Below are 13,676 nucleotides of genomic sequence, written 5' to 3'. Positions count from 1 at the left end.
TTATAACTTGAGGATATGTATTTTGTGTGGAGTGTGTTGATATGGATGTCTTCATTTGTCATCAGCTCAGGGTCCTCACTATTTTTCATTAAATTCAGATGATCAGAGAGGCAGAAATGACATGACGCTGAAATAATTCCACGCACTACCTCAGTCCTCATTTCCCTCTCATAAACCCCCAAAACTAATTCCAATCCCTTCCAAACCAAGCACTGAAATCTGCAGTAGTCATTATGTTTAGGATTATGTAACAGAAGAAAATCCTTTGTCCCAGGCAGACCCCACACTAACTTGTGTCCTGTTATCAGTCATTGAAACCAGTCGCATTTCCCCAGCACATAAATGTTACGAAACTAGTTGCAAACTGGTATCCCAGGTTGACAATTTTAAAAATGCTTTACACCGAGGTAAAATAATCCATGATGTCACAAAGAAGTAAGAGATTTCTTTCCACTGTGGTGTTGATGTAAAGATGGCCACTGTTGATAGTGGTATACTTTCTTATCATCAAACCAACCCACAATCTTCCCTGGCTTCAGTAATGTGGGGTGGCTTTGGCTTTAATATGTATGATGCTCTCTTGTGCCACATTTCTGAAAACTGTATTCGTAATGCTCTTTTCACCCTCAAGGCCCCTCATTGCCCATGGCCACAGTTGACATTAAGAACCCGGAGATCAACAACGTGCAGCGCTACCACAACAACTCTCAGGTCAACAACATTGTGCATTCCTCCTTCCCCAAGAAGGAGAAGAAGGTGAAGGGGAAGAAGAAAAGATTGACCAAGGCAGACATCGGTACACCAAGCAACTTCCAGTGAGTCACCTGGCATTAGTTTAACAAGACTGGATTCAGTTAGATTGATTTATTGAGCTCTTTATCTCCTAAAAGAAACGATTTTTCAGTTTAAATAGAGGGGTGCAGTGTATGTAAAAAAAAAAAAAGAGAGAAAAAAAAGGTCTGCATGCTCAGTTATCTGCTTCTTTGTTTTCAGTCAGTTCTGTGTATAATTGCCCTAATGGAGAAACTTGGTTTTCAGACTGGGTTGATTTAAAGGATAGCTATTGCTAAATATGGGTGGTGCAGTGGTTAGTGCGGTCGCCTCACAGCAAGAAGGTCCTGGGTTCGAGTCCCGGGGTTGTCCAACCTTGGGGGCCGTCCTCTGTGTGGAGTTTACATGTTCTCCCTGTGTCTGCGTGGGTTTCCTTCGGGTGCTCCGGTTTCCTCCCACAGTCCAAAGACATGCAGGTCAGGTGATTCGGCCATACTAAATTGTCCCTAGGTGTGAATGTGTGTGTGTGTGTGTTTGTTGGCCCTGTGATGGACTGGCAGCCTGTCCGGGGTGTCTCCCCGCCTGCCGCCCAGTGACTGCTGGGATAGGCTCCAGCATCCCCACGACCCTGAGTAGGATAAGCGGTTTGAATAATGGATGGATGGATATTGCTAAATATATATAAGCAAGCACAAAAAATCAACAGTTACAGTTTAACATTTTTAAAAGCCCACATGTCACAGAGAAAGAGGCTGAAGGAGGAAAGTGTAGTGAAAGTTAATTTAAGTTTAAAGACTTTTTTTCAAACCATTATTTATAGAGGGGTGCAGACTCTCATTGCTATCACCTGCCCTGTGCAGCTGCAGCCATCGAGTGTTTATCACCATGCAGCCTTGCTGAAAGCAAATTGGGGTTAAATACCCTGACCAAGGGCACTTCGAGGGAAGCTGCAAAGGGAGGCAAGAGCATTTCTGGTTCACTTTCCGTAAGGGAAATTTTCCAGCATGTTGGGGAATTTGTACCAGGATTTTTCAGATCGCAAACCCACTGCTCCCAAATTGTATCCCACAACCTTAAAACACAACCCAGGTAGTTGGAGTCCACATGTCTCGGCAGGATAGGAGTGACCTAAAGTCTACTCATGCTGCTGTGTGTTCACACCCAGATCACAACCTTTGATTTATGTCCCCACCTTTGTGAACTTGTAAATGACATTGCTGTGAAGCCTATTAATCTCTCCTGACTTGTGTACTGTTTAAACAGGTGATGTCCAGGTCAGCTGCTTCACACATTTACCTGACAGATCTTAAAAACTCCTTCTCTGGCTTTTACCAAAATCCACAGTATGCTAGATATAGAAAGGACAGGAAACAGTGCACATTCACTTTAATATTAAAATCCTGTCCGTCTTCTGTCCGTGCCACCTCTTAGTCATCAGTGAAGATTTACCCACATCTTTTACAAATGGTATTATTCATCCTTTCCTCTATTTCTACTTGTCTAGCGAAGAGATAAGTAGAAATAGAAGTGAGAAGGCTCTGAAAGCCATTCGGTTCAGGGATTATTGAGGATATGAAGATGTCCAAGTTCAGTGCTGAGGTAAGAGGGGATATGCAGGGTGATAAAGGGGGAAAATTACTCAATTATACAGCAATCAGCCAAAACATTAAAACCACTGACAGGTAAGTAAATAACTTTATCTTGTTACAATGGCAACAGTCAAGGGGGTGGGATATATTGGGCAGCAAGTGAACAGGTCAGTTCTTGAAGTTGATGTGTTGGAAGCAGGAAAAATGGGCAAGCGTGAGGATCTGAGCAACTTTGACAAGGACAATATTGTGATGGCTGGATGACTGGGTCAAAGCATCTCTAAAACGGCAGGTCTTTTGGGGTTTTTCCTGGTATACAGTGGTCAGTACCTACAAAAAGTGGTCCAAGGAAGGACAACTGGTGAACCAGCGACAAGGTCATGGATGCCCAAGGCTCATTGATGCATGTGGGGAGTGAAGGCTAGCCCGCCTGGTCCGATCCCACAGAAGAGCTGCTGTAGCTCAAATTGCTGAAAAGATAATGGTGACTATGATAGACAGGTGTAAGGGAAACGTTGGATCCTGGCATTCATGTCAATGTTTCTTTGACACGTACCACCCACTTTAACATTGTTGCAGACCAGGTACATCACTTCATGGCAGCGGTATTCCCTGATGGCAGGATAATGTGCCCTGCCACACAGCAGAAAAATTGTTCAGGAATGGTTTGAGCAACATGACAAAGAGTTCAGGGTGTTGCCTTTGCCTCCAAGTTCCCCAGATCTCAATCCGATCAAGCATCTGTGCTGGAAAAACAAGTCCTGTCCATGTAGGCCCAACTCCCAATTTACAGGACTTAAAGGATCTGCTGCTAATGTCTTTGTGCCAGACACCAGGACACCTTTAGAGGTCTTCTGGAGTCCATGCCTCAACAGGTCAAAGCTGTTTTGGCGGCATGAGGGGGACCTACACAATATTAGGCAGGTGGTTTTAAACGTTTTGGCTGATCTGTGTTTACACCTCACTAATTCCAGAAATTGTGAGGGGGAAAAACTGCACTCAACTACCCCCATCCCACTTCCAATATATTATTTAATATGTTAAAAGACATGCAGCATGTGTGATACAGGTCAGGAAGTCTAGCCTATATATGTCTCCCTCTGATCCAGAATCTGGGGTAGGAAGTATTAATCCAGGCTATTTTTTCATTCAGTATCTAATCTGGTGGAGTGTACATGAATAGCATGAATTGATCACGTGATGATAATGTGAGCTGCTCTTCAGGAACGGGGTCAATGGCAGTGTAGTCATATGGATAGTAATGGGCCATCTGGGTTAGCTATCTGAATACTTTCTGGCATCACATCAAGTCTCACTGTTTTGCAGTCCATCGTCCCCAGAGATAACCCATTAGAGAGTTGACGCAGTTTACAAATTGACACAGGCTTGCATCTTGATAAACACAAACTACCAGAAAATATACAAAAGTGTTAAGATTATGCTCCCTGACAACCTAAAATTGGAAATAATTCACTAACAGAAACACTGGTCAAGGTAGATAAAAATGAGATGATGGGTCTGGATTGTTTTTAGAAACCTGCAGTGAATGTATTGAATTTTGTGGTTTATGATGAATGCGAAATGGTAACCCACCATTAAGAAAGGGTATAATAGATGGCACTGGTCCTCTTGCTTCTCTGTTGATGGTTTCACTCCTGCTGTCCCGATTCTAATCCCTTTGTCTTCATCTTCATGATCATCTACTTCTTTAACTTATCATTATTGATATTGTCCTTGACCCACACACATCCTGATCAAGTTACACTTTTAGGGCATTTGAGTGACCCTTAATCACCTTGGTATTGCAAGATGAGTGGTAAATGCTGCATTCATCCCTGTAAAGCTGAAGTCAGTTTTATTTCTCTCCTCCTTGACTCTTCTGCTTTTTTATTCTTTTTAAAATTTACCATCCACCTCTGTCTCAATTGCACCTGTTCTCTCTCTCTCTCTCTCTCTCTCTCTCTCTCTCTCTCTCTCTCTCTCTCTCTCTGTCTGTCTGTGTGTCTCTCTCTCTCTGACTGTCTCTCTCTCTGTCTCAGGCACATTGGACATGTAGGATGGGATCCAAACACAGGCTTTGATGTAAGTACAGAACCCACAAAATGTATATAATGTTGATGAGTATGATTTCCCATGGTGGAGTACGTGATACAGGCACATGTGACCGTGGGACCGATCTTCCTCCGCCGCTCATCCTCACGACTCGGCCAAGAGGCTGTGATTTTCTGTTTGTCAATCAGTCTGACATCCCTCTCAGAGACAGATGTTACAAATTCAGCAGAGACAGAAATTACAAATTCAATAACAGCTCAGAAATATTAAGCCTTGCTGCGTAACCAAGTCATCAGCAGGGTTACACAAGTGTGTGTGTGGGGGGGGGGGGGGTGGAATCAGGATCTGCATAATCCACCGACTCATACCCAAAAAAAAGCATCATAAGTAATTATGCTGGATGTTGGGTGTATGACATCATACAGATCAGGGAGCTCATCCGACCCTGGCGCTCATGGAAATGGAAAAAGATGAAATTCAGATTATTTGGTTTGCTTTCAAGGATGTATACAGTTATAAAGGTGGGTTGTTTTTTTTTTTGCCACAAAGCTCACCCACCTATCAGGCTACTGCTGAAGTAGGAACAAATTATGCAAGCAGCATGTGTCTATAACGTCCAGTTCAGACAGACAGCAGTCAAAAAAGCATTGTTTAGGATGAATGAATAATAAAGTAAATGAATTGACAGATAAATAAATGAAGGAGTTAAAGGAGTCGTGCATATTTAACCCATAACAGAAATGACTTAACATTCTTTAAGCGGTACTGCTACTGTCGTCCTCAACAGTAGTTTGGAAATAGCTGCAGGGTACATTCTCGATGGGAGGGGCATGTATAGTTACTGCTGTATCAGTGTGAACTATTTAGTCATGAGCTCATTACAAAAAGACCCTGGGCTGGGAGTGGGAAAGGATTTGAATATATTATACGGAAAGATCAAAATCACTTCCTACTTTGACTTGAGTGCAGTTAACAAGAATTTGCATTTACCAAGAATTGGCATCTGTGCATAGATGTATGAACAGCTAACTGATAACACACACTGACTCCCTTTTAATGGGGATGAAACAATGTCTCAGTGCAAGCAGGTCCCCAAACAACATTCTTTTTGTAAACCTATGGAAACGTATCAGGAAACATTTGGATAGACTTTTTTTTAAACCTGTATTTGACTTTGGCTTCTTTTGCTTGATCATCTCTGCTGATGCCACTGTGCAATATCACACATGTAAATGTTTTCACGGGCAGGAATTGTGCGACAAATATTTATTCAAGCCCTTTCTGGCCTTGTTTGGACCTGTATTTGAAAGTAGGTTAATGACTCCTTAATTCTCTCCAGGTGCCAAGCTGGTAGTATTACCCAAACACCACCAGGGGGCATCATAAGGGCTGGCTGTAGCACTGGGGTTCTGTCTCTCAGCATTCCTAAAGGGTTTTCTCAGTTAATACTTAATTATTCAACTTGGATTTCAGAGATTTTCAACATATATATATTATATTATATTATATTAGAGATTATTCAGCACAGCTTTATTTCATTATTCGTTCTTTAATGATCCATTTGTGCACAAACAACAATCAGAATCAGAATACTTTTTCATCCCTGAGGGGAAATTGGGAAACAAGCACAAAGGGGCTCCTGTCGAGCAGGGGTTTTCAAAGTTTAACACAGCGAGTCTCCATTCGGAGAACATCAAGTCACCGGGGCCTCCCCCGTTTTAATAGAAGGCATAATAATAATGATTAATAATCCACTCTGTTTTAAAATAAAGGGTTGCAACCATAAAGCGTTTGAAAATGTTTATTTTGAACATTCAGTCCTAATACAAGCGCCCACATTTTAATAAAGATCAATAAAAGTGGTTAAGAATTATAGGTCAGTGCCTATTCGTGCATATTTCTGAAGTTAAAAGAAAAAAAGAAAACTGGACACATATCCGCCACCTTTTAACGAAACAGAACGGAGAACATGAAAATGTACACAACCCATTAGTGCACAACGCTGCTTCCCGACACCATGTGTAAGGGCTTAACCTGACCTTTTAAGTAAAGTTTAAAACGTGTCCTAGGAAAAATACATTGTTCACTCTTTATACCTCCTTACACCCGGTCACATTGTCATACTTTCTGCTAGATTTGGATGATTTCTTGTATTTCCCTGCATTTTTTTCCACGCCTTCCATGTAAATCTTTAGCGCCCCCCAGGGGAGGCAGGCCTCACACTTTGAAAACCACTGGCGGCCTGTCCAGGGTGTCTCCCCGCCTGCCGCCCAATGACTGCTGGGATAGGCTCCAGCATCCCCGCGACCCTGAGAGCAGGATAAGCAGTTTGGATAATGGATGGATGGAGGAAAGGAGAGAGATGCGGGGATAGTTCTGTCAGCCGGACATCATCTCTTGCTCTCTTGACTGTTTTAACCAACAAGCCCAAGCTGATGACCAGTACAGACACTACCTGTCATTTGAAAGTTCAACTCAGAGCATCACTCTTACATTGCCAGTGTTAGCAGTTACCTTGCCATCCATATTAAAAACTATATGCTTGCATCGATGGGACCAACAGGTGACATTTCTCCCAACATTTTCCTCCCCCCTGCAGCTGAATAACCTGGATCCTGAGCTGAAGAACCTGTTTGATATGTGTGGCATCTCAGAGGCTCAGCTTAAGGACAAGGAGACGTCTAAGGTCATCTACGAATTCATCGAGAGAAAGGGAGGCGTGGAGGCCATCAAAAACGAGCTACGAAGACAAGGTGAGGAAGAGGGAATTCACTGGGGGTGTGACGCCACGCAGATGCTGTTATATTTTTTGCTGTGGCTGGTAAGGCTGCCTACCCCACCAGCCAGTTTTTGCAGACAACTGGCCATCTTTCTGAAGTCTTACTTTCATGTTTATAAAGTGTTTATACAGTAATCAGAGTTACAGATGGTTAGTAGCCGATACAACAGTGAGACTAAAAGATGAGCTCTGTAATCCCTGTGACCTGTAGACAAAAGGTTCATTTATTGCCCTTGGGTTTTTTTTTGTTGTTGTTTTTGTTTTGTTTTTTTCTCAACCAAAACCTGATTCCGATGAAACACATTGATCAGGATTTCACCTATTACCCCATTCATCAAAGGAGTGAAACATTTGTGAAAATGGCTTGTGGGAAATGGGGTTCAGAATGGAGGAGGTTGTCCTCATTAAGGCAGAATGTTAGACATGAGGGCAGCTTTGCCTCAAGCTGTTGCTCCATATTAATCGATGCCACTTCTACTAGTTTTCATGAGGTGGCTTGTTGTAACATTGTGTCTAATGCTGGTTCACAGTCCCTACAACCGTTTTGTGTGTCTGTGAGCGAGTGCGTGCATACGTGTGTATGTCTGAATGTGTTTGTATTTCACGTTGTATTTCAGTGTGAAACATTTTGAATGTGAGGGGGGAAATCAAATGTTTTTGAGAATTTGAAAGGTTTTGATTGCTGGACAAGGTTGACATGACCAGATGTAATAGTCACTATAAAACCAGTGTATAATCGTTATCTTAATAATTTGGTTTGTCCCTAGATCCTCCCAGGTGGATTGGTAGGTATCGGTATCGATGCATGAATCTGCTGTGGCAGCTCTCCGTTGTGCACATACAAGCGTGTTTGTTTGACCTAAGAAGTCACTCATCGTTTTGTTTTTTTGCTGTAGTTCGTAGTGGTTTCACAATTATTGGATTTACAGAAACTCAGGTTCCTTCCAGATATCTGATTATTTGCTGTCATGTAGTTATGTGCGCTCTATTGTGCTGGCTAAACAAAGAGGGTCATTCTTGATTTAGAAGAGTAACATAAAATGAGGCTGCCCCCAGTGGTTGATGTGGTAACTGCATGGTGTGATGCTTTTCAACGTGTAGTGGAAAGATGAGAACTGGGACTGAAGCATTGGTGTGAGCTGCCTTGTGTGGCTGTGGTAATTTTCCTTCTTTCTTCTTCTGATCATTTTCTGTACTCTCACTTCCAGCCCCTCCACCCCCTCCTTCCAGAGGAGGCCCTCCTCCCCCACCCCCGCACCATGTCTCTGCTCCCCCTCCTCCTCCTCCTGCACGGGGCAGGGGAGCACCACCACCCCCTCCACCCTCCAGAGCACCAACCTCCGCACCCCCACCTCCACCTCCTTCCCGGCCAGGCATGTCTGCTCCCCCGCCGCCCCCGCCCAGCCGGGGATCTCTCCCTCCTCCCCCTCCCCCAGCCCATGCCTCCCTGCCCGTGGCACCTCCCCCTCCCCCTCCTCCTCCCTCCTCAGCCCCATCCGGTGGCGGGGCACCACCGCCTCCACCTCCCCCGCCCCCACCTCCAGGTCCTCCTCCTCCGGCGCCTCCCCCACTCCCGGAGGCCAACGGAGGGGACAGTGGATCGCCTCCAGGCAGCGGGGGTAAGTCGGCGCTGCTGAGCCAGATCCGAGAGGGCACTCAGCTGAAGAAGGTGGAGCAGAAGGAGAGGCCTGTGTCCTCCACCGGCAGGGACGCCCTCCTGGACCAAATCCGACAAGGCATCCAACTCAAAACAGTGAGTATTTATACCTAACCCCACCCCCCCAACCTCACTGTGGACACGCATCCAAAAAATACATTGAGTAGTGGTGGGAACTTGATGTGTTAAGATCTGTGTTGTAGTGATGATGAGCCTCGCCACCATGAAGTACCACTTGGTGAGGTACTTCTAACTTTGGCTCCTTCTGCCCGTATCTTTGCAGAGGGATGATACTCAAGAGTCAGCTCCCTCGACCCCAGCCCCCTCGGCAGGCATCGTAGGGGCACTAATGGAGGTGATGCAGAAAAGGAGCAAGGCCATTCACTCCTCAGGTAAACACACACACACACACACACACACACACACACACACACACACACACACACACACACAGTGTAAATCTGCGCTACTGGCTTATATTTCAGTTTTTAGTCCATCGTTTACCACATTGCTACTCTTGTGAGTATATCTGGAGTAACATCCATTGGGGCTCACACATTCAGTGGACTAAGTAATTGGACAGTGGAGTGAATATTTAGTGTTTTTTCGTTTTTAACCAATAACATTTTATAACTGAGGGAAGAAAGGCAAAAATATTGACGGAAAGAAAAAACTAATTTGACCCAACTGTCCCAACACATTTTGCCTTGACTCTATACACAGAGAAAGATTTACGTACTCCATATTCAAGTCTCTTATAAGGTGACTTGTCAGGTTCATCAGTTGTTTTAACGTCATCCAGATTTAATCCACAAGTTCATCATGTCACGTTTCTTGCCACAGAGTCCATTGCTTCTTTGTAAATGTACTTCCATTCTCTCCCTCAGATGAGGATGATGATGATGAAGAAGATGAAGACTTTGAGGATGATGATGAATGGGACGACTAGCTGTCTTCCTCCCCCCGATCCCCCCCACCGGATGATTATGACACTAAATTGCTACGTTCTAAACAAAAAAATCTCTAAATTCAAATTATAAATGTAAATGTTTATCGACTTGCTGTATATTTTTGTTGCCTTTCTGCTTTTTTTTTATTAATCTGTGCAATACCTCATTTAATCTGTAAATGTTTGTCATTCTCACATCTTACTGTAAAGGTTTTTGTCCCCCTCTCCCTCCCTCCCTCCCTCTCCTGTTACCATCTTGAGTTTGGCTTTGTCTTCTTCCCATATCCTCATGTCATTCATAGCCATCTTTCAATCTTTCTTCTCTCTCTCTCTCTGTCGTCTCTCATGTCCCATCATTCACCTTCGTCTAACGTTCCTCTTCTCTTCTCTGCTGTTTCTGACGTGTTCCTTCCTCCCCAGATTAACGTGCAATTTTACATCAAGTTGTCTCTTGAACTGTAGAGTTGAATTTTGTGTTTTGTCTTTTTTTTTGGTCAGTGATCAAAGGGAGAGTTCAGAAAAGCAACTGACAGAAATCCTTCATCTTGTCGCCATTGTTAGTTTAAAGGAGGTAAAAACCGACGACTATTTTCATACCCTATCACTGTCTAGTTTATTTTTACTTATTCAAATGATCCTAGTTTAGCGACTCTTATTTTCTTAAGACAAAGACAGAAAAAAAAGAAAAGCTCTTTTTTGTAATATTTTGCTTCATTTGCTGTCCAACTGTAAATTTTCTCCAGAGAGGTTGAGTCTTGTTATATTTTTGCACAAAATGAAAGAAGAGACTCGCTGCATGAATACAGAAAAACTTCAGGTCTGTATCTGTATGGAACATACAAATGCTTTAAGATTAGGCAAAATATGCTTGGATGTCTTTTTTTTTTCCAACCATAAAGTACACCACTACACACACACACACATACACACACACACTCACACTCATACAGATAGGCCTTGACATTGTGGCTTATTCTCTGTCGCGGATTTTACTTTCTTCGTTGTATCATTGTGTTACACTACATATTCAGAGGAAACCATGCATTTGTTTTTCGTTTAGTCGTTTTCTTTTGGTCTTATTTTTATAGCGGTAGCAAACAGAGGATCGTTGAATACCTGTTTGTTTGAATCAGGTCTCTCATTGTGTAAAGCTTGACAAATGGATATCTTAATTTTACAGATCTCACATTTACAGTGGCTCCAGATGCAAATGGATGCTGTACAGAAACATTGCCGTTGAAATGTCCATTGACTGTTATAGACACTAACCACTAACACGGGGGTATGGGGAGAAACACATTTGACTCATTTGTTTGAAATTATTATTTTGACTGTTTTAGGAGTTAATGACACAAGCCAACAGGTGGTTTATAATTTTGCAAATGACTCATAAGAGTGTGCTTTCGCCTCCATAGTTTACTAGATTGGATTTGCCATGGTCCAGTATTTGAATGTATCCTGACATTATATGATTGGCATCTGACCTGATGTTAACTAAATTGCACAGGTGAGTTAAATCCCGCCCTCTTAAGTTCTCTAACCAGGAGGAAACTAACTCAGAGGTATTTGCATTTACTATGTGTTGGCTGATCTCTGATATAATAGTCAAATGGGCACTCCCTGTACCTAAGTGTTACCTGCTAACTAGACTCCATACAAAGAAGTGAAAATTACACTTATCCCTGTGAAGACATCTGTGCTGCTCTTTTCATTCATAGGTAAAGTTTGACCATTGCCGTGTTCAGTAACACCCATAACAAGTCCACAATAGGCATCATGCTCAGCGCTTACTGCTTTCTACAGTTCGTGCTTGCCGCACCACTTCTGGTTAAGACGCTCTCGGTATTTAGCTGAAACCTTTTCATGACCTCACCATTGGGACTTTATGATGCATATCAAGTTTTAGCAAATTAAAATTTAAATGGAAAACCTGTTAATCGTGGTCATCCTTTCCACTCTTAGGAGTCTGTGGCATTTCCCCATAGCGATGTCAAAGTGGGCATTGTTCTTTATATGCATTCAATTGTTCTTGGACATACAAAAGAGGCAGCAGCATGGCTGCCGCAGTGAAATCTGGCAATTCCCAGCATCAGTGGCTGTGGCTTCTCTGTAGCAGAATTGTAATTTTTTTTTTACCTCTACTTTCAAGGTATATAGACTTCTTAGATCTGACTTAGGGTAGGGTTCAAGGTCTATAGATTATATGAATTTACCAACTACTGGACTGACACAGGGCCAGCCAGCATTTCTTCCTGGGCAGACACAAGTCTTGTCTCGGTGCCGGTACCTGTGGATATTCAGCTGCCATGTTGTTGTCAAAAACACTCACTTGTGCAGAAGTCATTGTCTAGACCTAATAATCCATAGACCTTGGTGAGGTTTCCCAAAAGCATCTTGGCATTGCAAGGATGTAGTGGCAGTAAAAGTTTTCTTCATTTGGCACTCGCCATAATGCAAGGAGGAAACTTTTACGTTTTGCTCTTCATCTAACTGGAAAACGGCCTGTTAGCAGTTTGAAAATAACACTAAACGTTTATGACAAGGTAACCGGCCGTCTGGTTTTGAAGCCTAAGCAAGTCTTATTGCTCTAAATGAGTGATGCAGATATTCATTTAAGATTAGAGGGAGAAAGACATCTGCTAGAGAAACTATGCATGTTGTATGTAAATGCCATGTGAAAGTTAAAAAAAACAAAAATGAGATTTACAGTTGATGTATTCACTTGATTCTGGTTTGACTGTTAAGACAGTAAGTACATTGATAAATAGAAAGAATGTTTGTTTCTGGTTTTTGGAAGGAAGTTATTGGAGCTGACTTGACTCAAATTTAAAAGTACTTTTGGGAAACCTACCCCGGCTTTTTCTTTTCTTTTTTTTTCTTTCTTCCAGACATTTACTTTCTGTAGGACACATTTTGTTAATAAGGTAGTACGGATATCAAGCCTTCCCAAGAAGGCTGGAAAAAAAAGATGAGCTCTCATTGTACAACCAAATAAAAAGGTTGATATTTACATACCTTGGTATTTCGGTTTCTTTCATTGCCGCAGGTGTGTCTGTGTGCTTGAGTGTGTCATGAGCAAAGCAATAAATGTGGTTTTTCTCAAGGTGTTGGTCTGTTTTCAGGATTCACATTCATCTGAAATAAAATCCTCATTCACTTCCGTGAGATCCCAGTTCATTTATTTCCAAATGAAGGTGAATAATATCACCCCGCATTAGGGTTATGACCATTTGTCATTTGAATATAGATAGCCATTAAATATCATAGCTTTTACCTAAGTTTTCAGTTTCAGGTTTTGTAAAATTGGACGTGTTAGTATCACCTATATGGATTTATTTGGTTGTCCCTCAGGACGTGAAGTTTAAATGAGTATGTGGGTCTGTGCTCGCTTGCTGAATTCACACTCACAGATGGAGGCAACTGGTGCCTTTAGTGATAATGTTCCATAAGATTCAATCTATGCTTGTGTCTTTTCAGGATGGCCACCAGAGGCCGACATTTTTCCCAGGATTACTACTCGTCACGTGACAGACGGGACAGGGAAAAATGTCAACGGGAGGGGGCGGGACCGGGAATCACATTAACAATGGGAAATCTTATATATAAATACGCAGTTCTAATATGAATAAACCAGCCACAAATGTAGCTGATCATGTTTAGAGTGACTGAGAGAACAAGTTACACGATTGGGCAGCTGGATCAGGTGACCAAAAACGTCACTGAAGTTACACGATTGCTCGGCCGACCGAGGAGGTCACTGGTAAACACGGAATTTGGAGTTTCTCTGTCGGCCGCTGCTCTTTCAAAAATTATGTCATTGCGAGGTTCGTAGTGTTTACTGATCCCAGTTTGTATGAGTCGCAAAAGAGTCGGGTTTTG

At 42.7% G+C, this 13,676-nt stretch overlaps 1 protein-coding gene across 2 annotated transcripts in view; it reads left to right on the top strand.

Annotated features, from left to right (window-relative positions):
• Nucleotides 1–12,812, top strand: part of LOC130109218 (actin nucleation-promoting factor WASL-like) — a 43,989-nt gene extending 31,177 nt beyond the window's left edge. For both annotated transcript variants that reach the window (XM_056276001.1, XM_056276000.1), the window contains 6 exons: nucleotides 632–815; nucleotides 4,400–4,442; nucleotides 7,012–7,165; nucleotides 8,400–8,944; nucleotides 9,132–9,240; nucleotides 9,736–12,812. In XM_056276001.1, the coding sequence (XP_056131976.1) occupies nucleotides 632–815; nucleotides 4,400–4,442; nucleotides 7,012–7,165; nucleotides 8,400–8,944; nucleotides 9,132–9,240; nucleotides 9,736–9,797 (1,097 nt within the window). In that variant the 3' untranslated portion in view covers nucleotides 9,798–12,812. The remainder of the gene's footprint in view (nucleotides 1–631; nucleotides 816–4,399; nucleotides 4,443–7,011; nucleotides 7,166–8,399; nucleotides 8,945–9,131; nucleotides 9,241–9,735) is intronic.
• The last annotated feature ends 864 nt before the right edge of the window (nucleotides 12,813–13,676 follow it).

Source organism: Lampris incognitus, chromosome 3 (assembly GCF_029633865.1).
Source record: "Lampris incognitus isolate fLamInc1 chromosome 3, fLamInc1.hap2, whole genome shotgun sequence".
In the NCBI taxonomy this organism is placed as follows: Eukaryota; Metazoa; Chordata; class Actinopteri; order Lampriformes; family Lampridae; genus Lampris; species Lampris incognitus.
This window is presented reverse-complemented; position numbering and strand designations above follow the sequence as displayed.